At 41.4% G+C, this 23,316-nt stretch overlaps 2 protein-coding genes across 3 annotated transcripts; one reads left to right on the top strand and one right to left on the bottom strand.

The window, feature by feature from the left end:
- Positions 1 to 550: 550 nt before the first annotated feature.
- Positions 551 to 12,701, top strand: LOC140546078 (phospholipid scramblase 2). Its single transcript, XM_072669210.1, has 8 exons — positions 551 to 596; positions 3,186 to 3,525; positions 3,987 to 4,061; positions 4,856 to 5,048; positions 9,832 to 9,943; positions 11,053 to 11,152; positions 12,136 to 12,194; positions 12,287 to 12,701. The coding sequence occupies exons 2-8, from the start codon at positions 3,189 to 3,191 to the stop codon at positions 12,311 to 12,313; spliced, it is 903 nt and encodes a 300-aa protein (XP_072525311.1). The 5' UTR covers positions 551 to 596; positions 3,186 to 3,188; the 3' UTR covers positions 12,314 to 12,701.
- Positions 12,702 to 13,282: 581 nt separating this feature from the next.
- On the bottom strand, positions 13,283 to 22,066 carry eif4e2 (eukaryotic translation initiation factor 4E family member 2). 2 transcript variants are annotated; one of them, XM_072669218.1, is made up of 8 exons: positions 21,985 to 22,066; positions 19,703 to 19,820; positions 18,394 to 18,528; positions 17,606 to 17,710; positions 16,115 to 16,267; positions 15,311 to 15,447; positions 15,107 to 15,184; positions 13,283 to 14,224 (listed from the first exon to the last, which is right to left on the bottom strand). In XM_072669218.1, exons 1-7 carry the CDS (start codon positions 22,002 to 22,004, stop codon positions 15,136 to 15,138), a joined length of 717 nt encoding a protein of 238 aa, XP_072525319.1. In that variant the 5' UTR covers positions 22,005 to 22,066; the 3' UTR covers positions 13,283 to 14,224; positions 15,107 to 15,135. The 2 variants fall into 2 exon arrangements, with proteins under 2 accessions (XP_072525319.1, XP_072525320.1); XM_072669219.1 differs by having other exon boundaries at positions 19,709 to 19,820.
- Positions 22,067 to 23,316: the final 1,250 nt, after the last annotated feature.

Here is a 23,316-nt window from a genome sequence, read left to right as displayed (position 1 = left end):
TGTTTATATTTGTGGCTTTACACACACAGTAAAATGAATAAAATGTAGATGTTTTAGCACAGTAGCCCAGCTACTGGTATAGTGTCCACATGCAAAGAATCTCTGTGTTTTAAGTGTGTGTGTGTGTGTGCAAGCACTGAGACTCAGGAGCAGGATGTAAATTACATGCCTGAGTGGGGTCCCACAAAGAACAGATCCTGGACTGGAGGGGGAAAGGAGAGGATGGAGTCACACACACAAACATTCAAACACTCACTCAGTACGTTGTACTGCAGTCTTTAGGGATTGCCTGGATACCCCACCATCAACAAAAAGAGCTTTCCCAGATCTGCATGTGTTTCACCACTTCCCACATCCACTAATTCACTCTGTAGCAGCTGAGACTTTTACATCAGCCAGAGGCGAAGCCAAGGGGAAGCCAAGGAGAAACCAAGAAGCTGATGAGCAACCAAGGAGACGCTGAGAAGAAGCCGAGAGGCAGATGAGAAGAAGCTGAGGTGCAGCTCAAGGAGTCAAGGAGCAACCGAGGAGAAACCAAGAAAAAGCAGAGGTGGAGCCAAAACCAAGCCTAGAAGCAGCCGAGGAGAAGCCAGGACGTAAGACCTTCAGCTGTTTAACTCAAATGTTGATTTCTTCATGATGAAGCTGGTAAAAGACTTTTTTTTCACTTTGACTCTTGGGGTAAAATTACCCACACACAGAAACAGTTCTTATCAGTCAAAAGTTTGGACACACCATGAAGATAATAATAAATAATAATACATTTATGTATTTATTTTAAACTCTCACATTTCAGACCTGGTTGAATGTGTGCTGATCATCATCTTAAAAATATTGTATGCAAAAGCTAGGGTGACCATATTTTGTTTTTAAAAATGAGGACACAGGGGACACATAGGTTTCACCATTGTTAGGATGTCGTGGCTGGGGGTTTTCAAGTAGGCCTTAGTGGTATCTTGAATTGACAGTAGATGATTTGGTCATATAGGCTAGTAAGGCTATTTATTGGTCTTATTAAATTTCCATAAGTTTCCATATTAATGTACATTAATATAGGTTACTGTAGTTGCTTGGCTTAAGAGGTATTTCCACCCTCACACATACACACTGCCATGGTCCTACACTTTAGACCTACTTGAACCCCCCCAGCCATGACATTTTAACTTGGATGGATACTTGTGTGTCCCCAGTGTTCTCTTTTTTAAAAACAAAATATGGTCATGCGAGCATTTGGACCAAATGTTTTTAAGATGATGATCAGCACACATTCAACCAGGTTTTCTATGGGGTTGAGATCTGGAGACTGGCTAGGCCACTCCAGGACCTTGAAATGCTTCTTACGAAGCCACTCCTTTGTTGCCCTGGCAGTGTTAAGGATCATTGTCATGCTGAAAGACCCAGCCACGTTTCATCTTCAATGCCCTTGCTGATGGAAGGAGGTTTGCACTCAAAATCTCACAATACATGGCCCCATTCATTCTTTCATGTACACGGACCAGTCGTCCTAGTCCCTTTGCAGAGAAACAGCCCCAAAGCATGATGTTGCCACCCCCATGCTTCACAGTTGGTATGGTGTTCTTTGGATGCAACTCAGCATTCACTCTCCTCCAAACACAACGAGTTGTGTTTGTACCAAACAGTTCTACTTTGGTTTCATCTGACCATAAGACATTCTCCCAATACTCTTCCGGAATATCCAAATGCTCCCTAGCAAACTTCAGACGCGCCCGGATATGTACTGGCTTAAGCAGGGGAACACGTCTGGCACTGCAAGATCTGAGTCCCTGGCGGTGTAGTGTGTTACTGACGGTAGCCTTTGTAACGTTGGTCCCAGCTTTCTGCAGGTCATTCACTAGGTCCCCCGTGTGGTTCTGGGATTTTTGCTCACTGTTCTTGTGATCATTTTGACCCCACGGGCTGAGATCTTGCGTGGAGCCCCTGATCGAGGGAGGTTAACAGTGGTCTTGTAGATCTCCCATTTTCTGATTATAGCTTCCACAGTAGATTTCTTCACACCAAGCTGCTTGCCTATTGCAGATTCAGTCTTCCCAGCCTGGTGCAGGTCTACAATTTTATTTCTGGTGTCCTTCGACAGCTCTTTGGTCTTCATCATAGTGGAGTTTGGAGTGTGACTGTTTGAGGTTGTGGGCAGGTGTCTTTTATACTGTTAATAAGTTCAAACAGGTGCCATTAATACAGGTAATGAGTGGAGGAAAGAGAAGCCTCTTAAAGAAGAAGTTACAGGTCTGTGACAGCCAGAAATCTTGCTTGTTTGTAGGTGACCAAATACTTATTTTCCACCATTATTTGCAAATAAATTCTTTAAAAATCAGACAATGTGATTTTCAGAATTTCTTTCTCATTTTGTCTCTCATAGTTGAGGTCTACCTATGATGTTAATTACAGGCCTCTCTCATCTTTTTAAATGGGAGAACTTGCACAATTGGTGACTGACTAAATACTTTTTTTCCCCACTCTACATGAATAATTTCAAAGGTAAAGATGTCTAAATCCAATTCCTGAAGTCTGATGTAATGTGCTATAACCATAAACATAAATATACACTATATGTCCAAATGTTTGTGGACACCCCACCTAATGAATGGATTTAGTTATTTTAGGATGCACACATTGCCTTCACAGATATGCAAATGCACACACACACAGCTTGTCTAGTCCCTGTAGAGAAGTTCTGGCATTAGAATAGGACTCTCTGGAGCAGATAAACATGAACCTATTGGCACCAAGCCTAATGCCAGGCATGGACTAGAGAGAGGTATAAAGACCCCCAGTACTTTTGGGATGAGCTGGGGAGTTAGGGATGAGGTGGGGTGGTGATCATCCAACATCCTGACCTCACTAATGCTCTCACTAATGCTCCTGAATGCAATCAAATCCTCTTAACCATGCCCTAAAATCTAGTAGAAAGCCTTCCAACATAAGCAGGATGAACTATTTTTAATACCCTTTATTTCAGAAGAAATGATGAATGAACAGGCGTCCTGATACTTTATAGCCCATATAGTGTATAAATGTGGGTCTTAATGTGGGCCTTAATTGAAGTCTGCTAAACCTCACTGTGATGATGAATGAAATGTAAAACCATATGACAATAATCATAATAAATAATAATACATTTATTATACAGTACATGTATCATGTACATACTTTTCTTTATATTACAGACTATGTCCACTGTAACAGCTCAGCCTCTGCCATTCGGCCTGGAGAGAGAGAAGCACATCGAGATGCTGTTCAGGGCTTTTAGCAGGAGGTGGAGACCCTCCACAAGCCCTCAGGAACTTACAACCCCACCTAACCACAGATATGGCCCCTTCCCTGACCACCCTGCATACACCTCCCCGAGTGCCGGGTCCAGTGATGGTGGAAGGGTCCAGGTATCAGGCACAGAGATGAACAGTGTGGATAAAGCGGAGCAGTGGATCGCTGCAGGATTACCAGCTGGTCTTGCTGTTCTGAGAACAGTCAGACAGCTGCAAATCACTGCCATACCTGAGCTCCAAGGTAAGAGATGCAAGATACATCTGAAAGCAAAGGAGGCTTACTGCGTTATAGTAAGTGTATAAAACATGCCCCCATGGGCAAAGGGGAGCTAATTTTCTGCACCCACATTTGGACCTTTTCTATCACCCTATTTCTGTCGGCTGCATATGAGTGTTAGGAGGCCATTTAGTCCTCCCGCACATATGCACCCAGCAACCGCCTATTTTTGAACTGTTGGTGATGCAGCGTCACCATGCAACCAACATGCTTGGCTAGCAGCATCACACTGGACTAATGTGGGGAGAGAGAGATCCATTTACCCATCCGGTGACCGCAAGGCCAATTGTGCTCTCTCTGGCTCCGGCTGCTGATGGCAGGCAGCATTACCCAGAATTCAAACCAACAATTCTCGGTTCATAGTGGTAGTGCCTTAGTCTGCTGGACCACTCAGAGCCCCTCACTGCTGTTACTTCTCTTTTTAGGCCCCCGGTGCATAGCCCGCAGAACCTACAGCATCTCTACAGAAACCAGAGAGCAGCTGTTTGTGGCTGTGGAAGGTAATTACAGGAAGCGATGTCAAAAGCTCATTGAAGACCAATGTACAACATAGTGTACCAGCCACTTTCAGTGCAGGTAGAAGGTCACTCTGTCCAATGAAACAGGATTTGGTGTACTGTTAATATCTGGATGGCGCACTAGAAACACACAGATAGAAGTAGTGCGGAAAGGCACTGTGTGGGTAGACCGACTGGAAACCAGAAAGTTTTGTCCACAGGTTCCATGTTTGTCCATACATATGGATGCCCACCAGGGTCAGTGATGGGACCAGCAGGGGTTAAACATGGGCCTCATCTGGGTTTTACACTGCATATGGGGTCTGGATTAGGAAGCATGAGGGGTAAATGTGAGTTGTAATGATGGGACCAATTGGAAAAGCCAAACTGGGTCCCAGTAAAAAGGTATGTACAAACCCAGTCAGAGTCTATGGCTATCTTGAACCTTCTAGCCCACTTTCTACCCATGTGAGTCCCACATGAGCATGTTGGCTGGGCTGTCATACTTGGTTATAAGGGGAGGTGGCATCAGAGGGAGCTACACTGATACAAATTAGGAATAAAAGGTTTAAGATGAATGTTTTTAATGTGGAAATTAGTAGTACTTTATATATTAAAGGTCATATTGGCAAGGTTCTGTGTGGTAATCTACCTTTTCAGCTTAGTGACTGACTATCAGGGCTCAGAAACAGAATAAAAAGTCAATCAGAAAATAAAGTTGGAAAGCTCTTTGATACAGTGTGTGTAAAATGGTGCTGATTATGAAACAACAATAATCCTCTCTCTCCCTCTCCCAGAGACCTCATGTGTGTGTGTGCAGTGCTGTGGGCCTGCTCGCTCTTGCTCTCTCCAGGGTTTCAACCAGGACCGCCAGCACATCTTCCAGTTTGAAAGACCCCTGCGGGCTGAGTCGTGCTGCTTTGGATGCTGCCTGATGGAAATAAGAGCGTACACAGCCCAGAGGGAGCTCATTGGCACCGTTCACCAGAGGTAACCCCAATACACCCCCACTTCCCCTTATTGGCCAGTAGACAGCTTCATCCAAACATCAGTCTGCTGGGTTTCCACACTATACCACACTCAGTTTTAGGAAATTACCTGCTGAGCTGAACTAGGTGGTCAAAGACTCAAGACCCACCAGAAGGCAGTCTCACAAAACAGGACATCTTGCTTGGCAGATAACTTTAAGTGTCTCATGACAGTGAATAACTGGACAGTGGACCTATTAAGATTCATCAATGTGTCAACTTTTGCTCCATGCTTGCAAATTTTGTCCGGTCTAAAGTACAAACACATATACTGCATAGTGGTGATGTATGTCTTGATGTATCAAAGTTTTGCAATAGGTTTTGCGTCTATATCAATTGTCATAGGTTTTTTAAAGAGTAGTTTAAATGTAAATTTATGTTTTATTTTTACTCATTTGGATCACCAATTACCCAAGCCATCCTCTGTCACGTGCATAACCAGCCGGAACCATTTTTCCAAGCTGCCACTGATGCAACATAACCGGGCAACCAACAGCTCTAAAGTATTGGCCAGCCAACGCCAGCTTCGCACTGGAGTGATGTGGGAGAAAGTGCCATCTACCCACACTGAAGAGAGCAATGTGAAATGTGCTCTCTCTGGGCCCAGCTGCCAATGGCTAGCAGCATGACCATGATTTGAACTAGCAATCCTCTGGTCATAGTGACAGGGCCTTATTCTGCTGGACCACCTGAAGTGTCAATATTTTGTCTTGCCACCATTATTTTCCAGAACTGCCTTAACTCTCCTGGGTATGGAGTTTACCAGAGCTTCACAGGTTGCCACTGGAATGCTTTTCTACTCCTCCATGATGACATCACGGAGCTGGCAGATATTCAAGACTTTGCGCTCCTCTCCCTTCCGCTTGAGGATGCCCCAAAGATGTTCTATTGGATTTAGGTCTGGAGACATGCTTGGCCAGTCCATCACCTTTACCCTCATCCTCTTCAATAAAGCAGCGGTTATCTTAGAGGTGTGTTTGGAGTCATTATCATGCTGGAACACTGCCCTGCGACCCAGTTTCCGGAGGGAGGGGATCATGCTCTGCTTCAGTATTTCATAGTACATATGGGAGTTCACGTGTTCCTTAATGAAATGTAATTTCCCAACACCTGCTGCACTCATGCAGTCCCAGACCATAGCATTCCCACCACCATGCTTGACTGTAGGCATGACACACTTATCTTTGTACTCCTCACTTAATTGCTGCCACACATGCTTGAGACCATCTGAACCATACAAATTAATCTTGGTCTCATCAGACCATAGGACATGGTTCCAGTAATCCATGTCCTTTGTTGACATGTCTTCAGCAAACTGTTTGCGGGCTTTCTTGAGGACAGACTTCAGAAGAGGCTTCCTTCTGGGGTGACAGCCATGCAGACCAATTTGATGTAGTGTGCGGCATATGGTCTGAGCACTGACAGGCTGACCCCCCTACCTCTTTAATCTCTGCAGCAATGCTGACAGCAGTTCTGCGCCTATCTTTCAAAGACAGCATTTGGATGTGACGCTGAGCACGTGCACACATCTTTATTGGACGACCAACACGAGGTCTGTTCTGAGTGGACCCTGCTCTTTCAAAACGCTGGATGATCTTGGCCACTGTGCTGCTGTTTCAGGGTGTTGTTTGCCATGAGGTGCCATGTTGGAACTTTCAGTGACCAGTATGAGAGAGTTTGAGAGCTGTACTACAAAATTGAACACACCTGCTCCCTATGCACACCTGAGACCTAGTAACACTAACGAGTCACATGACATTTTGGAGGAAAAATGACAAGCAGTGCTCAATTTGGACATTTAGGGGTGCAGTCTCTTAGGGGTGTACTCCATTTTGTTGCCAGTGGTTTAGACATTAATGGCTGTATATTGAGTTATTTTGAGGGAAGAATAAATTTACACTGTTATATAAGCTGCACACAGGCTACTTTTCATTGTGTCAAATTGTCGTTTTGTCAGTGTTGTCCCATGAAAATATATACTTAAATATCTGCAGAAATGTGAGGGGTGTACTCACTTTTGTGATACACTGTATCTAACAATAGTATGCTGCTGCAACCCTGGTATGATGAAAAGGCTGAGTCTATGTTGGTAAGTCACTTGCTATGCTATTACAAATAATGTGCTTGTAATATAATATAATTTTACACATCATGATAATGCATGTTTGGTTAACTTCCATTTTATTGCCAAAAACGTTTTTTTTTTCTTTTTTTTTTCTCCAAATGTATAATCCAACGATGAGAGGGTGGTGGGTGCTGATTTGGGGGTTAGTCAAGGAGGCCATATAAGCTAAAACTGCAAGTGGTCAGATCTGGACTCACTAAGAGTTCACTTGTCTAACCTAAGATGTGCTCTTCTAAAGGATTCTAAAGGAGAATCCCACAGGTTGACATACTGTCTGTCTCTCTTGGAAAAAAAAGATATGGCTGTGACAGCATGGCTCCCTGTTCATATTTTAGGGCACTAATGAATATCTAATGAGTGTCCGAATTGTGAAGTAAAATTCAAAACGTGGTTTTAAGGGTGCTACATACTACAATCTCCTCAATGCACTCGTAGCTCACTACATCGGCTGAATGTGGACCAAAATGCATTGTGAGTCTCAGACAGAGGACCAAAATGGAGCAGACAAAGTTTGCTAGTGATAAGCAAAGTGATAGTTATCTAGTGCTACTTAGTAATCTCCCTATATAGTGCAATACTAATAAGGGAGCAGGGATGCATTTCAGTCACAGCCATTGTGTATATAATTTGCAGGTATCAAGGAGCCGCTTTCAAAATGTGGGACACTCCCGGAAATTTTAAGAAATGTGGGATGTCTGAGATGGTGTGTGGTGAAATGCTAATGTTTCATAGGAAAGTGAGTTTTTCCACATGTTCCCTTAAATTTCCCCATATTCCACTGGCACAGATGCTATATCAGCCATATTTGGTGTGTAATGCTATGCTACAAAACTGTTACCCTCAGCCCTGGATATTAATTTCAACCACTGTCAGTTGTGGAATCACGCAGAGATAACATCATCCTCACTATTGACATGCCTCTTGGGTTACAACGTTTGCTAGCCCACCCACCTTAAAATGAAATTATGGCTACTCCAGTGGACACATTCTAGCTGTGTAAGAGGGAGGAGGTGTTAATATCTTTGTATTGTTGATCTTCTGCTCACCCCATGTTACATCACTCTCAGTCTCTAGCCATTTTAAAACAGCCCCCATTGCTCCAGTGAGAGTGCCATCACGGACAAAACCCTCTTTTCTTCTCGTTCATCTGCCAACCCGTTTTGTCTCCCTCTCCCTCTCTCCCTCATTTCTCCTCTTTCTTCCAGTGCCAGCCATTCTGTGAGATCAGATAAGGTCGTCTTTGTGAACTTGATTTCTGCGTCATCATATAGCTCTCACTCTCTTTCTCCTCCTCTCTCTGGCTAACTGTGGAGATGCAATTAAACACGAAGTGATCTTTTTAACTCTGGCAAATAAAAACAGCAACATAACCTTCAGTTCAGGACACCAGAGCAGCAACATTTAGATGTTGTCTTTATCTCGTCTGCGAGTAATTTAAGAGCCAAAAAACAGTTCTATATCCAGGTCCATAAGTATTTGGTCAGTGACAGATTTGTTTGTAATTTTGCCTGTAGTTTTGCATCTGAAATAAAGCAACCGGGACATGATTGAGGTGTAGACTTTCAGCATGAACTCAATGGGCTTAACATAAATATTGCATTAACCGGAATTCTAGTCCTTCCTCTTCACTAAAGTAATTGGACCTCCCTTGAAATGCTTTGTCAAACCATTACTACAGCCGCCTTCAGTTGCTGCTTGTTTGTGGGTCTTTATGCTTTCAGCTTTGTCTTCAGTAAGTAAAGAGATGCTCAAATGGGTCAAGGTCCAGTGACTGACTTCCACTCCTTTGCCTTGAGTTGCTTTTGTGTCGTGCTTTGGGTCATTATCCATCTGTACTGTGAAGCAGCATCCTGTCACTTTTGCTACATTTGACTGAATCTGAGCAAAAAGTCGAGCTGTACACACATCAGAATTCACCCAGCTACTTTTATCAGCAGTCACATCATCAATATACACCAGTGACCCTGTTCCATCACCAACCATACATGTCAATGCAATAGCAGTGCCGCCAACATGTTTGACAGTTGACGTGGTATTGTTTCAGATCACAAACTCTTCTTTTTCGTACTGGAGTTAATCTTGGTTTCATCTGTCCAAAACATCCTGTTGCAGAACTGGACTTTTTAAGATTTGAGTTTTCCGTCCCTAAGTGTTACCAGTGGTTTGCATCATGAAGTACATCCTCTGTATTCACTTTCATTATGGTGTCTCTTGATTGTAGGCTTTGAAAAGAATCGGGCCTACCTTCTTCAGAGTGTTCTAGACTTGTTTCGATTTTGAATAGGGGTTTTCTTTACCAATGTAAGAATTCTGTGATCATCTACTTTAGTTGTCTTGTGTAGTTACTACACTTCTCAGTGCATTCTTTCTTTTTAAGACTGTAAGATTTGGTCACTCCTACAGTTTTTGCTTGAACTCTGGTATATATATATATATATGTTAGTGCGTAACGTAACATACGGTCATATGACTACTGTAACACAACTTTATAATATTATATAAATATAACTATATTTAATATGTCTACGTAGTTTACTTACTGTTGCTTCGTACAAATGTTGCACTGTGTAGTAAAATATCTGCTGCACATGGCTAGAACATGTCTTCCTCTATCTGTCAGGTGGAGTATGTTTACACCATACTTTGAGGTGTGTGACTCTACAGGCTCTTCCTCCATACGGATACAAGGCTCATGTTGTCCAAATCGTTGCCTTGCAGACCAGGAGTTTCAGGTGAGGCTCCTTCAAGCCAAACTAATGCACTTCGCCTCTATTTTCTCACCAATGTTTTTTCTTTTCCTTTTAGTGGGGATAGCCCAATAGAGATGTCCAACCTTGCTCCTTTAGATGCAGGCCCAAAGGCCTCTAGACCACAAGGGCAAAAAGTGCCTCAAGTACATCCATTCAATTGAGTCAATTGGGACAATTGAGTCAATTCACTGAACAAATGTAAAATCCCTTGGTAAAGTAAATCCCCGTAGAAGTTTGGATTTATCTGAATAACACACAACGCAGATCGTTCCAGAAAGTTCCAGAAAGTTTTGATAGTGCGGACCATGCCTTCAGCTTATGATGGCTTGGGAGAAGGCTGCAAGAGGGGGGAGAATTTAGAGGACATTGGGCTGGAGTTCAGGTGGCTTCTGCATTCTGGTAGGAAGTGCTTGGTTCTGAGTGTGTATCGTGGATAATTGAGTAGACTCAACTTTGTCATCTTTATCTATCCTACATACGTAATACTCAAAATCTACATAGTATTAGTATTAGTATGCAATTGGGACACACCCTTTGCAGCAGTCACATGAGCAAGGTGGAGATGAAATTCATAGGACGTTAGATTTAGGTTGAGGGGCTTCAGGCATGTAGTAATAGTAACACCACTATAGTGTAAAACATTTTGCTCTTAAGGTAAAATCTTAAGGCAAAATTAATTGTCAGCAGATCTTTAAAATAATAATAAAAACAATTACAGAAAAATACTGCTTGCGTAAGTATTCCACACCTTCAGCTATGGACGCGGTTTGGGAAGCCCTCTTTCTGGCAGATTTGTTCCCGCTTGTTCAAGCTGGCTAATTGTCCTGAAAAAGGGTAAAGTTTCTCCCAAGCTTTAGTTCTTAGCAGCCTGAAGCAGGTTATATTGCAGTGTCTTTCCGTATTTTGAACCATACATCCATCCATCTGTCCATCCCACTTATTGCCTCCACCATACTTCACTGTTGCGACTGTGTTTGCTGAGGAATGTTAGCTTTTCCGTACACATAGCACTTTTAACTGACCAAAAATCTAAATTTTTGTCTCACCTGACCATAAAACCTAGTTCCATTATACTGTCTGTTCCTCCTTAGGTTGTCTCCATGATTGGTGAGCACATTGGAACAGTATGGAAAAAGTGGCCAGGCTATAATGAGGAGTGTAACATGGACCATGAACATTTTGGCTTGGACAGTAAGTTTAACCATAATAATTCTCAGTCTGACACAGGATTATTGTAATGGTTGGTGTGGCGCAACAGATAACACCATTACCTGCCACTGAGCTACCACATCATGTGGGAGACTGGGGTCCGATTCCTGGTCTGGGTGACTGTGCTGCGCTACACCAATAAGAGTCCTTGGGCAAGACTCCTAACACTACACTGACCCACCCTCTGTAATACAAGTAACCTTGTAAGTCGCTCTGGATAAGAGCGTCTGCTAAATGCCATAAATGTAAATGAAGCTTAATCCAGAACGCTCAGTAATGTTTCAACTGGCCTCACAGAAATGAATCCAGCACTGTGTTGTTGTTGTTATACTGTTGTATGACGCTGACATTTTGGGAATCTAAGGAAATTATCCAGATGCTTAATTCCCTATAACTGCCCAGTCAGATCTATAAACCCAATAAAAAAAAAAAAATAAAACTATAAAAATAAACACAATTTACAGATCCACAGTATTTAAGATAAGTATGCTATCCAGACTGTATTCTAACTTGTTGATGAATGCTGCAAGCCAGCATTTTTTTTTACAGGGCCCATATCCTACATGTTTTTTGATTTTTATTTTTGACCCACCAAGGTTCCCGTATATTTGTGTCTTGTCTGGAAAGTCTTGACTGTTTTCCACACAATCTTTATCTCATAGAATTGAACTGGAGGATTCAGTTACTGTCCTTCAGTCTGACATTTGTAAATACACTCTGTTCTAAATGGCTGGCCCGTATTTCCCCACAGTCCAGACTGAAACACTGCTTAGGACTTCAGCCTAGGTGTGTTGGCTTAATAGGGAGATACATGTAAATATATTGGTTTTTGTGATTCATACCATCAGGAATGCTATAAAATTATATTACACACACACACACAAAAAAAATCCTGGATGGTTCATACATTTCTAGTTAATGTCAGTTGCTAGTCCTGACTCCTTTTTCATCTCCCTCAATCTCAGTCCCTCAGAGCTTGTGTGTAAACACCAAAGTGCTGCTGCTTGCTGCTACGTTTCTCCTGGTGAGTTCCTCCTCTTTAACAGATCCAAATGCAGCATGATTTTAGAATCCTGTGTGAACATTAAATCAAACTACGGTCTTTTTGCTTTGCAGAATCATATGTTTTTTGAAATGAGCTGAACCAGAGGAAGAAGAAGAATCCCTGTGAAAGTCTATGGATTAACCAGGAACATCGGCTTAAAATAACCTTGAACTGAGAAACATCAGGCACCCACTTTGTCCCATACACAAACTTAGAGACATGATTTGTACCAGGACAAAAGCAAAAAATCAAGGGTTTGAGGCTGGGGGCACTGTCTCTGAATCACCCACACACTCCCGATCAGGCAGAAAAGGACGGTTTTTGCCATTTTTTTCAGCACAGGACATTTTGCATGTGCAAATAACATCATGATGTCAGTGTTTTTGTGTTTTGCTCGTCCATATGGAAACATTGTAAACAGAGCTCTCAAAAATCTCCACCCTCAATCACCAAAAACAGCACATACATTTAAAACCAATACTTGTGGACGGGGCTGGATAGTGTAACTAATGCTCATGTCAACAGCAAGGTTTGACTGTCGTAGTCCTTGTTCAGTTCAGGTTTCAGAGAACAAAGCACCCCAGATGTTTGCATCACACATGATCACATGACCATGTGATCATTATTTCTAAAAAAAACAAAAAAACAAAACAAAACAACAACAAAAAAAAACATGTTGATGACAGTACTGTGATTATGTGAACTGTTATCGTCCCTTTGCTCAGTTTGCATAATTTAGCTTTTCTGATCTCCCAGTGTAAAAAGGAGGTAAAAGAAAGTAAACCAAGTTCTACCATCCCGGTATGCGGGCTAGAAAGCTCTTTTTCTAACAAGAGGCGTCTGCCTGGAAAAATCTGATGTTTATTCAGACTAGACCTGGACGATATTATGCGTGCATTACAATACGGCAGCACTAAAGCCCAGACTAGAAGTACTCTGTACTAGCATTAGTATCTAGTATATGTTTATAGTGTACTATAAAAACACTAAAAAGACGTAAAGTAAACGTTTTTTAACAATTTATCATCTCAAACTCAGACGAAAGTGCATCACTCCTCAGTCCAGAATTAGCAGCAGCTGCATATTCAACATTTATTGCTTTCATCAGTCAGTCGTAATCAAAACATGACCTCAAACACCAGTAATTTCAGCACCATCACTGAATTCCAGGCAGTATGTTAAGAGATGTAGACACACGAGAGCTGAACCCCCACCATTCTTTAGCTCTACACGGCGAAGGAGACACAGGCTGGATCAACTGACTCTTGGGTTGGGTTTAAAAAAACAGAAAAAAGACCGGAGCACAGAAACAGGGTCTAGTGACAGGCATGATGTCACCAGATTCTCCTTCCATGGCAGAATAACAGAAACTCCAGCAGAGGCCTCTCCTGGCCAGGCACAGTGCGATAGGCAGCAACGCCTCTTAGGCTTCAATACCCTCAGCTCAGAACAGAACAAGATCCAGAGTAGGTCTCGTCCTCTTCAAATAACTTTACAAATATATTTTTTTCGTTTTGTACATTTCTAAATTCATTGTCATTTCTTTCTTAACACTGTAGTTAAAATACTGCACTATAGTAAAATGTAACCCTGTTCGTTACAATGTAAAATAAAAGTACTCTCTTTCTAAGGATGGTTACATGTGTCGCTGAAGATTCTATGAATAACAAGCTAATTCAGTTAAATGTGACTTTTCTGTACAATCCGAGCCATGGTAGCCGCAGTCTTCGCGACCCATTTCTGCAGGCTACCTTTGCTTACCAAAATGAGAGCTTGCAGTCAACTGGAACGCCCACTGCGTAACCACTGGCTGTGTAACCCTTGTTTTAAGGAGCATTCAGGGGTATTTCAGCTCCTCTAATCACTTAAAAGAGAGTCCGCATTTTTTCCCACACAAAATCAGAAGTCTCATCAGAAGTCAGTGTCCATTTTTTCTTTAGTTTTAAAAATGGTGATAATTTAAAAATGAGTCCCCAAGAAACATCCTCTTCATCCACATGAAACCAAACCTGGTGGAAGTAAAAAAAAAAAACATTTAGACAAAAAAAAAACAAACACCAAAAACAAAAAGAAAACACACACAGTATATGAGCAAAAGTATTGGGACGCCTGCTCATTCATTGTTGCTTCTAAAATCAGAAGACTTTCTACTAGATTCTGGAACATTGCTGTGAGCATTTAATTGTAATCAGCAACAAGAGAAACTCTGTTAGATATTATACTGTATATATATTTTATTATTACTCCATTAAAATGTAGGGGTCATTTGTTTATGTTTCTACTGGAGTTAGAATATAAAAGTACTTGCTTTTAAATGAACTTTAGTATCAAAGGGAAAGGTTATTCTATATAGTGTAAAGCTGTTCTACATATAGATAGGTGGAAGTCAGAAATATAGGTCATTCAAGATCTTATGTCAAAAGCAAGACTTTGAACTGAATATGAAATGAAATACAGAGGCGATGTAACTGTTGAAAGACCAGGGTGATATGAGTAACATTTTAAAGGTTGCAATAGTTTTCATGGATTTTTTTGTTGATATTACTAGGGTAAAAGAAAGAACTTTTAGACAGTCCTTTAATATAGAGTTCAAATAATAGGGTTCAAAACCAAGGCTGTGAGCTACAGAAGAGGATTCAACAGACCAGATGAATCTGTAGGAATGTGTGAGCGCCAATTCATTTTCATCATTTCATCATTTTAAGAAAAATGTTATAGAAAAATGACAAAGTGGTATGAGACTAGGTATCAAGACTAGAAGGGCACTTACAGAACACTGGCAGGCAGTTTTTATGTACATCTATGATGTTTAAAAATAAAAGCCAACTCTTTTCAACTGCCTGTGTACAAAGACATTTTAGTGGTGTTTTGGTGTGCTGCACTCTTCCTACCCATTGCATTGTTGGCTGAAGATGAAGAGCTAGCGGCCGCCACTAGCGTTCACCAGACCATGGAAATCCTCCCAGGCCCTGAGAAAACACATGCATACACACACATAAACACATCATAAAACACAAATTTACACAAAAATATAAAACATCTGGTTTAAGATTTTGAGACTGGCCATAGCTGTGTATGTGTGTCCAGTAACTCACTTGATGCTGTCTGTGTGCGTTTTGTACTCCATGATGGTGTTTGGGGGCAGATTAAGGACTCGGCGCAGTGTATCTCTGATGCGAGCAGTAGTGGCCTGGTCACTTGCTGTTTTGTTCCAGATAGAAATGATGTCCTCCTATACACATTAACACAACTTATCAGACCAACACTCCAACTCAGAGGGGGAACTGTCCAGTTAGTATTGTGGCCCTCTGCAATTAGGTCATTCAAGGTGGAGAAAAAATAGAAGAGACAAAATGGTCGAAAAGAAAATTATAACTCTGTCTTTACACAATGTCCATTGTTTCTTTTGAAATAAAGGATATTAATAAGGAGTTTGTCCCCATTTGCTGCAATAACAGCCTCTGCTCTTCTTGAAAGCTTCACACTACATGGTGGAACATTGCTCTGAGGATCTGATTGCATTAGGAGCATTAGTCAGGTGAGGTACTGATGTTCGTTCTGGATCACAAACTCCAGTCCAGCTCATTCCAAAGATTTCATGGAGTTCACAGTGCCTCTAGCCTTCACTCTGTACTGGGAACGGTGGTTTTACGCCCATGTGTTGCTGCTCTAGAACATCCTATTGCATTATCAATGCTTTAATTAGATAAAGAAGGTTGTGTGTTCATAACAGAACATCCACATCAGCTATGGGGGATCAGAAGATACCAAAATTCACTCAATAGAGGAATGTTTGGATACTTAACATAGTGTAATTTGCCCATCTTGTCTGAATGTTTTAGGAAGGATTGCCTTGGGAGAAAGATCAGGCTGTGGATTATAACACAGAGTTGTGGTACCTGGAAGCGTACAGAGACGACCGCTCCACAAATCTCTTCGCCCACCATGAACTGCTCCCCCAACATAGCCAAGATCAAATTTTCCCAGCAGCGTGAGGCTAGACCCTTTCGCAGCCGAATTATCCACTTCCCTCCACTTTTATTAGCATCGTCCTAGAGAGATAGTGAGAGTGTGAGAGAGAGAAAGAGAGAAAAAGAGAGAGAGAAGAAACATAAAAAACCATGATAGTGATGATGGATTTCAATAAAAACAGTTACATAAAATGCATGGTAACAACCATTTTACATGTACACTAATGAACCAAAACATTATGACCACCTGCTTAATATGCAGGAGAAGCCACTACAGATCACATTTGTTCCAGCACAGCCCACAGATGCTCCACCGGATCGAATACCAGCGCTCACTTGCCCATCATAGGCACTTTAACTAGTGAACAAGAGTCTGCATGAACCGCAGCCCCGGGTGTGATGTGATGCATTCCAACCACAACTGTAACTATTATAACTATTAAATTACAACTAATCGACTTGGTCAACTAAAACAGTTGGAGCAAATTAGTTGGTAATTAACGTAATAGTCTATTAATTGGTGACAACGCATGTTTCTTGTGCTAACTGGGAATGGTCCTAGGTTATCCTAGACAATTAATCAGCAAAGTTTAACCATAACAGTGTGGAATACAGTTACTACCGCAGCTACTTCTTACAGTAAGTATTAATTCCCTCAATCTGGCTGCATAGCTGCACTAAAAACACACAGACTAAATGAGGAAACTGGCTACTGGTTGAAATATGAATGGGAGTTCTCATAACGCTTTTTTCAGATAAAGTCCTGCCCTTCAACAAAAAGAGTCAATCAACTTGCTGGTTACAAACAAAGCACAAACACAAAATACTTTCAAACCATACTTGAAAGCCATAAAATGACTGAAGTTCATTTATTTCTCATATGCGCAGGAAAGTTGATTAAAATAGTCAATTTCTAAATAAAGTATACTTCTTTACTGTCTTTATTGTTAGTTAGCAAATGCATAAAAGAGCCTCAAGATTAATTTAAAAGCTGATAGCTACATGAGAGTTATCTGACAATTTAGCGATTTATAATCTGAATAATCGATTATTTGCATAAATAATCAACAAATTATTTGACTATCTACATAATGGTTTGTTGCAGTACTAAACTATTATTAAAAATGACCTGTACCACAGTAGCGCTTCAGTCAATTTTGATGGGATAGACATTAATGAGCCTAACATCATAGCGCAGGTTCATGGTTTGTCCCTCCTCAGACATATATTCTGACAGGCACCATTACTCGCTTCATCTGTGAGTGGTCATAATGTTTTGGCTCACCAGTGTAGGTTAAATGAGGAATAAATGGCAGAACAATGTTCATTTAGCATAAATTGTGAAGTAATTCTAATCTAAACTAAACTAAATCTAACTGAAGTGGCAGTCTGCTTCACTGCGACTACAGGGTTACGCACCTCCCACATGGGTTTGATTCCTTCTTTAAAAAGGTGAAAATCGCTGTGGCCAGTTAGATCGCCAGGTCTGATCATGTGACTGTAAAATCTCCAGAACTGCTCCACCTGTAGAACAGAACACAGGTTTTGCGGGACAGTGATGATATGTTATATGTCAACATTAATCAAAAGCCAATAGAAACATAATGTTAACAAGGCAAAGACTGCTGACTAGGTAACCTACTGTAGTCATTTCAAACTGCCATATTCTTGGCCGACTGTGATTTCTGGTATGATTGTCTGGCTCCAATTCTTTCTGTCTAAGAATTATTTTTGTTTCACTTTTTATTAACCATGCAATATTATATATACATTTAATATATTAAACATCATACACACACTATATATGCACACAATGTGTTTGAACAGTTTGTAGCTATTGTAGATTAAGAACAGACACTGGAAGCTTGAAAAAAGCTTTCTATATATTTTATCTAAAGAGTAAGGTTAAAATGGGATTAAGGGTATACCATTACTTAACAACTGTAAGAAAAAAGCTTTGGGATCATCATTATTACAGTGAAACAACAGTTAGTGTGCGTGCAAACGAAAGAGAGAAAGAGACAGAGAGAGAAAGAGACAGAGAGAGAGACAGAGAGAGAAGGGAGAGGGAAGAGATACTGTACTAGTAATTTGTGTTGTTATTGTTGTAATGCTTTGGCAATATTGTATTCATGCTAATATTTTGAATCTTGAGTCTTTGAGAAAGATCAAGACAGAAAGGAAGATCAGGAGAGAGAGAGGTTTACCGAAGCAAAGCTGCCAATCTGTTTAATGTTCTGTTCGTAGCTTTGTGTGCTGGCTGGTCTGCCTGGGGTTCGCCGAGAGTACCAGAACGTGTAGTTATACTGCAGAGGGTGTTCCCCTGCCCCAGGAACAACAGGCTAGAATGAACAAACACAGACACACACAAGCACAAGAACTGGAAATCAGTGAGGATTATTTTTGATATATTTTTTTTTCCCATCAAAACATTACTTTAAAATATTTGTTTGAGAATCTCAGCTGTTGTCACATTTTACGCTTGGTCATGATAAGTACAGAAATACCACACACAAACACACACACACCCTACGACCCACATGCTATAATTAGAACAGCTGGTCATGACATGACTGTAAAATGTGAAACTAAACGTTATTTAATCTTTTTTATTATTTTGTAACTGACAGAATCACTTTCACCTACATTCAGTTCTAAATCTACATTGTTTTAACATTTTATCTTCAGTGAACCAATAAAAATGTTTAATGCCCAGAATCATCTTAGGATAGGCAATTTCTGTATCATAAGCACTTCAGGAGCTTGGCGAGGTAAAAGAACTGGCAGATAGTGCTTGCCTCCATGTGTCTTTAGTAGGGGTGGGAAAAAAAACTATTTTTAGATGCATCTCAATGCAGAAGTGGACGATTCTGAATCGATTCACAAGCGTAAAAAAAAAGAGAGATTTTCTAAATGTTAATTAATAGCGTAATGTTGACGGAGTGCAAAATGTGGATCTCAAAAGTCAAGATTGATGAGCGTGAAATTCGACCATCTGCATTAACAGCTAGCATTTGGAAGCACTTTGGCTTCAATACAGGTGCACATCCTCGACAATAACAGATCCAAATCAGGGGGGAAGTTTGACATCACACTTTGGAGCCAAGATACAGCAAGCCCTGTCTTTAAGACATTTTACTGACACAGTGAACCCACAAAATTCTACAATGAGACCAAAATCACTGTCACAGAATCAGTGCGGGAATCAGGGAGGATAGCTGTATAACTGTCCTGTCCTGTCCTCTCAGTGAGTACACAAGTTGCCCACTGTGTCAGGTCTACTAAGGAGAACAAGACGCATTACTACTTTTTTCCATTACAGCCCCACTGCAGAACCTTCCAGCTGCTTTTCCCCCACATTAGTTTAATTAATAATGGATCATTAGAAATCATTAGAAATTCTTTACTTTAAAAACACCAAAACGCATTATATAGTGAGAAAACTTTAGAGATTACTTAGATTACTAAATAGGAGAGGAAAAAGCCAAAGTAGCATGAACAAAAATCCACACACACAGGCACCTTTCTCTTGGTAGTGTTTTGGTCCTTCTCCTCATCGTCAGCTTTTTCCTTCTCACTGTCTTTCGGTGAGCCGTTGTCCTGGTCATGATCTCCGCTATCGTCATCTTTCAAACTGACAGAGTTTTAGACAGAGAAAAAGTTCACACTGTAACATCATATCTACAGCATTTCAACTTTTAACAGAACCATTTTATACTCTGATAAACAATACAATACCTGCTTTAATGCTCCCTGACTTGTATCATACCCTACGGATTACTAATCGGTAGGAACAACCTGGTTCAGAGCAAATTCAGAACCACAACGGTGGTTCAGAGCAAATTCAGAGGTTATATATATATAATGCTCATTCCAGTGTGACCTGAGCATACTTGAATATGCTTAAGAACAAAAATAACTACTATATCTCTTGATATTTTGGTGGGTAAAAACAGCTTAAGAGCCAAAACATTGTGACCTTTTACAGATGATTAAAAGTGCATGTCAAGATTTGGGATGTACAATAGCATGCAAATGTCTGGGCAACCCTAGTCAAAAACAGCAGCGTTCTTGATTCTGGGACCTTGCATCTCTAAAAACGTAAAGGTCATTTCTGTGTAGACTCTAAATAACACTTTTTTTTATTTGTTAATAACTTAATATTAACACACATTATTAACAATAACTTAATTCTGTGACACAACAGTAGTATTTTGAAAATGATAACCTACAATAATAACTTAGGAGTCTGGATTTTTGACAATCCCTAGTGGGGCAGTGGTGGCTCAGCGGTTAGAGCTCCGGGGTATCGATAACAGGGTTGTGGGTTCGATTCCTGGGCTCGGCAAGCTGCCACTGTTGGGCCCTTGAGCAAGGCCCTTTACCCTCTCTGCTCCCCGGGCGCTGGAGTTGGCTGCCCACCGCTCTGGGTGTGTGTGTGTGTACTCACTGCCCCTAACACATGTGTGTGTGTGTGTGTGTGAGTGTGTGTTCACTACCAGATGGGTTAAATGCGGAGGACACATTTCGCTGTACAGTGACAAATATGTGCACCTTTATCCTTTATCCTTTTCACACAAGTCACCTACTAATGCATCTTTAATAACACGAGCAAAGCGACTAAGGACGTTTCACACAAGTCCACAAGAACATTTATGAACATGGGAGTACAGAGAAAACAAAGACTGAGAATCGTGTCGTGTACTAATCATACAGGGTTCCCAAACCTTTACTTCCTTTTCCTTTATTGACAGTTTGAAACGGATGGAAATGAAAATAGAGAAGTAGTCATTTTTAACTTTTGCCTTTTGCAAGTCATCTTCTACTCAGTTTGGGGAGCCCAAATTTGCACTGTGTAGTTTTATATATCCGTATTTCTATCTGTGACAGTATATTTATCTGATGGCCACTTTTATTCTTCTTTTCAGTCTATATATAGAGTAGGTGCGTGATATGTGGGAAATGAGGATATAGGATACGTAGCTAGAAACCGTAGGACATAACTGATGTCCATGCTTAGTATTACTCGTTTATGAAGTAGTTATTGTAATTATCATTTAGATATTCAGTCTTCTTGTGTTTTTATCATTGTGTCCACCAGAGCAAGACAGCTTGAGCATGCAGAGCACCTCACAGCACCTCACGCACTGTCCAGCACACAGGATTACTGTAGTACAACATGGGCGTTCCTGTTTCACTTCATATCAGTCCTTAATTCTCATTAAAACTGGCTGTGAGCTTCATGTCATCCTACAAAAAGTTCTAAAACTGCTGATTCAACCGAAAGCTGTCTAGCTGCCAGGACACACTGGCAAAAAAAAAAAAAAAAAAGAAGCCCGTCTGTCAGGTTGAAGGACAGAGCCATATGTGAAGCTAAGCGCGGCGAGGAGAGCTCGCTGACGCCGCGTCCCGGAGCCTCTGCACCCGCCACGCACACACTCCTAACCCGGGGATCAGGCTCCGGCCTGCGAGGCCACGCAGCCGCTGGGTTCACACAGCAGACCAACCCCGCTCAAGCCCAGAGGCTCAGGCTCTGTTTACCGCCTGCTCTTAATCCACATTCACTACGGCTGCACAGATATGCTGCTGCCATGCGCCCAACAGAGCCCTAAGCGCACACGCGCGCACACGCGCGCACACACATACACACATACACACGCTCGTGTCAGACACACCTCTTCTCCCCAGCAGGCTCAGAGAGGGGACCCGCACACTGCGGCGTTCAGCCCGACAGCTCGGGGACAGTATGGTGAAGGACGGCTGGGCAGTAGCGCAGTGAGGGCTTTAGTTTTACTCACGCGTCAAATTTGTTGTTCATTATCCTCCGGGCTGGACTCGCTCCGCTCGCGCTCCCGTCGAATCCGCAGGAAGAGCGGCGCGCGCGCGCGCGACCTCGCGGCGGGCACGAGCATCGCGCCCCACAGGGGTGCGCACACGGCAAGGTTTGCTGTGAATATTGTATTTAGGACGTTAGGCAATATTTTAATAGATTTTTTTTTTTTTAGCATTTTGTGCCGAAAGCAGTAAATAATCTGAACTTCTAAAAATAAAAAAATATATATTTCGTGTTTTTTTTTTCATTTGATGTTAATAATGTTAAAGACAAGTTATAATATTCTAATGTTCTGATAATAAAAAGGTCAAAGTAGTGAATGGTTGATGCTGCATTTAAAGAGTAGTACATAGGACCAAAAACAAACAAACAAGGAAATCAGATTTATTTTAATCTGTAACAAAAGGGTGACAGTCATGGGCAAAAATATTGGCACCCCCTGCACCCCAGTTACCAATGTTTCTGCATTAATCTAGTTTGCATAGGAACGCCACAAAAAAGCAGAGTCTGTCAATCTGACATCATTCCACACTGATCTCCAGAAATGGACTGGACATAATCTTTTGCACCCTCAATTTAATATTTGGTAGCACACCCTTTAGAAACCACTCACTGAAAATCAAATCACTTCCTGTAAGCATGAATCCGTTTCTTCCACCTCTCTACTGGACCTCTGGAGCGCTCTTCTGTTGCCAACTGCTCCAGCTCTCTCAGATTGGGACTGCTGCGGTCTTGAGATCTCTCCACAGGTGTTCTATAGGATTTAGATCTGGACTCATTACCGGCCGATCTCTCCAGTACTTTGTCTTAAACTGTTTCAGGGTGCTTTCTGAAGTATGCTTTAGGTTATTGTCCTGCTGGAAGACCCATGACCTCTGATGGAGAACCGGCTTTCTGACACTGGGCCCTACACAGTGCTCCAAAGCTCTTTGGTGGTCTTCAGATGTACACGGTCAAGTCAACCAGTGCTAGAAGCAGCAAAACAACCCCAAATCATCTTTGAACGTCTAACTGTTTGACCATTTCATTTTCTGTAAATGATACAACGATGTGATATACCAGATATGCCTGACTTTGGATTACTAGATATAAATCAGTTGGCTATTCTTATTTTATGCTATTTACAAATGTTTAAGTCAAATGGGAGGACTGCTTTCACCCAAAAAGGGGTGGGGCAATACAGACTTATATCCCAAAAGTATTGGATGGAGCATCATCATTCTAGGGAACACAGTTCCACTGCTCCAAAGCTCAGTGCTGGGAGGCTTTATACCCCTCTAGCCCAAAGAGTATCCTA

Source organism: Salminus brasiliensis, chromosome 23 (assembly GCF_030463535.1).
Source record: "Salminus brasiliensis chromosome 23, fSalBra1.hap2, whole genome shotgun sequence".
Classification (NCBI taxonomy): Eukaryota; Metazoa; Chordata; class Actinopteri; order Characiformes; family Bryconidae; genus Salminus; species Salminus brasiliensis.
The sequence above is the reverse complement of the archived record's forward strand: the minus strand, read 5'-3'. Positions and strand labels throughout refer to the sequence as shown.

Excerpts from the sequence above, each read along its gene's own strand:
- LOC140546078 (XM_072669210.1), top strand. The coding sequence starts at position 3,189 with ATGTCCACTGTAACAGCTCAGCCTCTGCCATTCGGCCTGGAGAGAGAG. Across the intron at positions 5,049-9,831 it reads ATTGGCACCGTTCACCAGAG|GTGGAGTATGTTTACACCAT; the intron begins GTAACCCCAATA and ends TCTATCTGTCAG. Across the intron at positions 11,153-12,135 it reads TGAACATTTTGGCTTGGACA|TCCCTCAGAGCTTGTGTGTA; the intron begins GTAAGTTTAACC and ends CCTCAATCTCAG.
- eif4e2 (XM_072669218.1), bottom strand. The coding sequence starts at position 22,004 with ATGAACAACAAATTTGACGC. Across the intron at positions 15,448-16,114 it reads TCGTCTCTGTACGCTTCCAG|GAGGACATCATTTCTATCTG; the intron begins GTACCACAACTC and ends TAATGTGTATAG. Across the intron at positions 15,185-15,310 it reads ACGCACACAGACAGCATCAA|GGCCTGGGAGGATTTCCATG; the intron begins GTGAGTTACTGG and ends GTGTTTTCTCAG.